Raw genomic sequence first — 2,272 nt, 5'->3', positions numbered from 1 at the left:
CATGTATATCATTGCATGAATAGAAGCAAGCAGAGTCTCTGTACGACCTTATAAACATGCCTTCATGGAGTAAATTGTGCTCCATCCCACAAGGGGTGAAAATGCCCTGGATCTCTGCTTCTAGTGTATTCACAAATAATTACATTCCTTGAAGAGAATGCCTTGCCAACTAACACGGTTTTCAACCAGGCAAAAGTTGCCTGACACAATTTTTGCAACACTACGACTGGTAATTAAAGGAGCTGCTCAACAGCTCAAATGTGGACCTGATATATCTCGACTTTGAAAAAGCCTTTGATAAAGTCGACCATAGTATGATATGTCATAAACTGCGTAATCTTGGCATAGTAGGAAAACTTGGAGAAGGGCTACATTACTTTCTAAAGGATAGAGGTCAAACAGTGGTGGCCAACGGGGTCATCTCAAAGTCGACCTCGGCGGCATTTGAACTCAGAACGTAACGCAGACGAAATACTGCTAAGCTTTTCGCCCTGTGTGGTAACGATTTTGCCAGCTCGCCGCCCTACATGCAATAAAATATTACAGATCCGATGGGAAACGGAAGTCTGAGTAAATAATACTTCGAATTTTCCTTGGAATAACTTGTTTTTATTAGTTATTAAAACAAAAAAAGCAATGTCAGGCGTTTTTAAATGAAAGGCTTCATAAGTAATGGTATTAACTAAATAAGATGTTTACATGTAGTTGTATTTACTAATGAAACCAACAGAATTTCCAATAGTTTTGATAGTTTATATAATTATATTATTTCTTTTAGTTACAACATGATTCCTTCATGATTCGATGGTTCTAGTAAATGTTAATTTACCTTAATGTTCTAATTCATATAAATCCAAAGTAGGTGATATACTTTGTGGATTATCATCATTAATTCTCAGCAATGTTTTTATGTCAATTCTCTAGGTATGGATTGAACACGTGTGTCACACATCTAATCTCACTTGCAAGTTGCAGAATTCTGAGTTCTAATCTCGTCCATCTTTGTGAATATTCTAAATAAAACTGATTTGCTCTAAAATTATTCTCCAACCATTTTATATGTGAAACACCAAACCAACATTTGTGCGGATACAACTATAAGCTATAGAATTTGCTCACTTGACAAGTTAATGATAAGATTTTCTATATTTCTCTAAAGTGATTTCCACTAACTTTTTACTTTGAAGCTAAATAATTTCTTGACCTTATTTGATACTAAATGTTAGAATGCTTCATTATAGACATTCAGGTTCGCATGCTTGTTTGTGGAACGTTTATGGAAGTTAGAGGTTCAAAGACCGAAGTACATACACTTTTCTGAATGTGATGAAGCTGTTTCTGAAATGTTCATTACTAGATTAATTATGTCAACGACAGTTGAAACACTTATCAATAGTAATTAAGTAAATGATTATAAACCCAATTATATGTGTTGTAAGTTTTCACATTTTAGTGGAATGTTTAGTAACTGATGAAATCAGTGTCTCAGTTCATGCTCTATTTAAACTTAGATTGCATCATTACAGCATTTTAACTCATAAAATAGATTATATTAAAAACAAAATAAAAACAGATTTGATCTTTTATTGACAAAAATTCAAGGATTAAAGAATATAATTGGTAGTTAGAAGAAAATATATAGAGATTTCAAATCAAACAAAATGTTCGGGTTTTCTGTGTCAGAGTCAAATAATAATGCACAGAAATTTGCTTAAATGATGTTATTGCAGTTTATACAGTCTTTCAGTTGCATATTGCTCTATTGATTGTAAAAAAATAAAGTTACTTTATAGGGAAATATGTTTCATGCAATATAAGAAGAAAATTTAGTTTAAGACGAGAAATATTATCAAAGATGATCGTTGAAGACATTTTTCTTTCATTTTCATTCATTTGGTCAATTCTTTTGATTTAACTTCTCTTTCATTACCAGAGCTTGAAACTGTAAACATAACGAGAAAACGATATAAAATATTTGTTTTTTAAACTCAATAACCCCTGACCCTTTTATTTTCTATGTAGCTTCGTAATCTACTATTTTCCCACACATGAAAACATGGTTCTACAGAAGACGCATGGCTAAACAAAATTTATATTGAAAACGGGCAATATTGGTTCAGGGATATTTTCCAGAACAACTGAGCAAATTTATATAAAAATGATGGACTATTATATGCTTTTTAAGGTGCACATGGCTGTATCAATATTTTACAAGGATCTATCAGTCCATCTCTCTCTCTCTCTCTCTCTCTCTCTCTCTCTCTCTCTCTCT

General features: G+C 32.4%; 1 protein-coding gene across 1 annotated transcript in view; it reads right to left on the bottom strand.

Annotated features, from left to right (window-relative positions):
• Positions 1-1,897: 1,897 nt before the first annotated feature.
• The window catches only part of LOC106870251 (adhesion G-protein coupled receptor G2), a 16,775-nt gene continuing 16,400 nt past the window's right edge, over positions 1,898-2,272 (bottom strand). The window contains exon 6 of the mRNA XM_014916270.2: positions 1,898-1,942. Coding sequence (XP_014771756.1) covers positions 1,898-1,942 — 45 coding nt within the window. The remainder of the gene's footprint in view (positions 1,943-2,272) is intronic.

The sequence above is a fragment of the Octopus bimaculoides genome, chromosome 28 (assembly GCF_001194135.2).
Source record: "Octopus bimaculoides isolate UCB-OBI-ISO-001 chromosome 28, ASM119413v2, whole genome shotgun sequence".
Classification (NCBI taxonomy): Eukaryota; Metazoa; Mollusca; class Cephalopoda; order Octopoda; family Octopodidae; genus Octopus; species Octopus bimaculoides.
The sequence above is the reverse complement of the archived record's forward strand: the minus strand, read 5'-3'. Positions and strand labels throughout refer to the sequence as shown.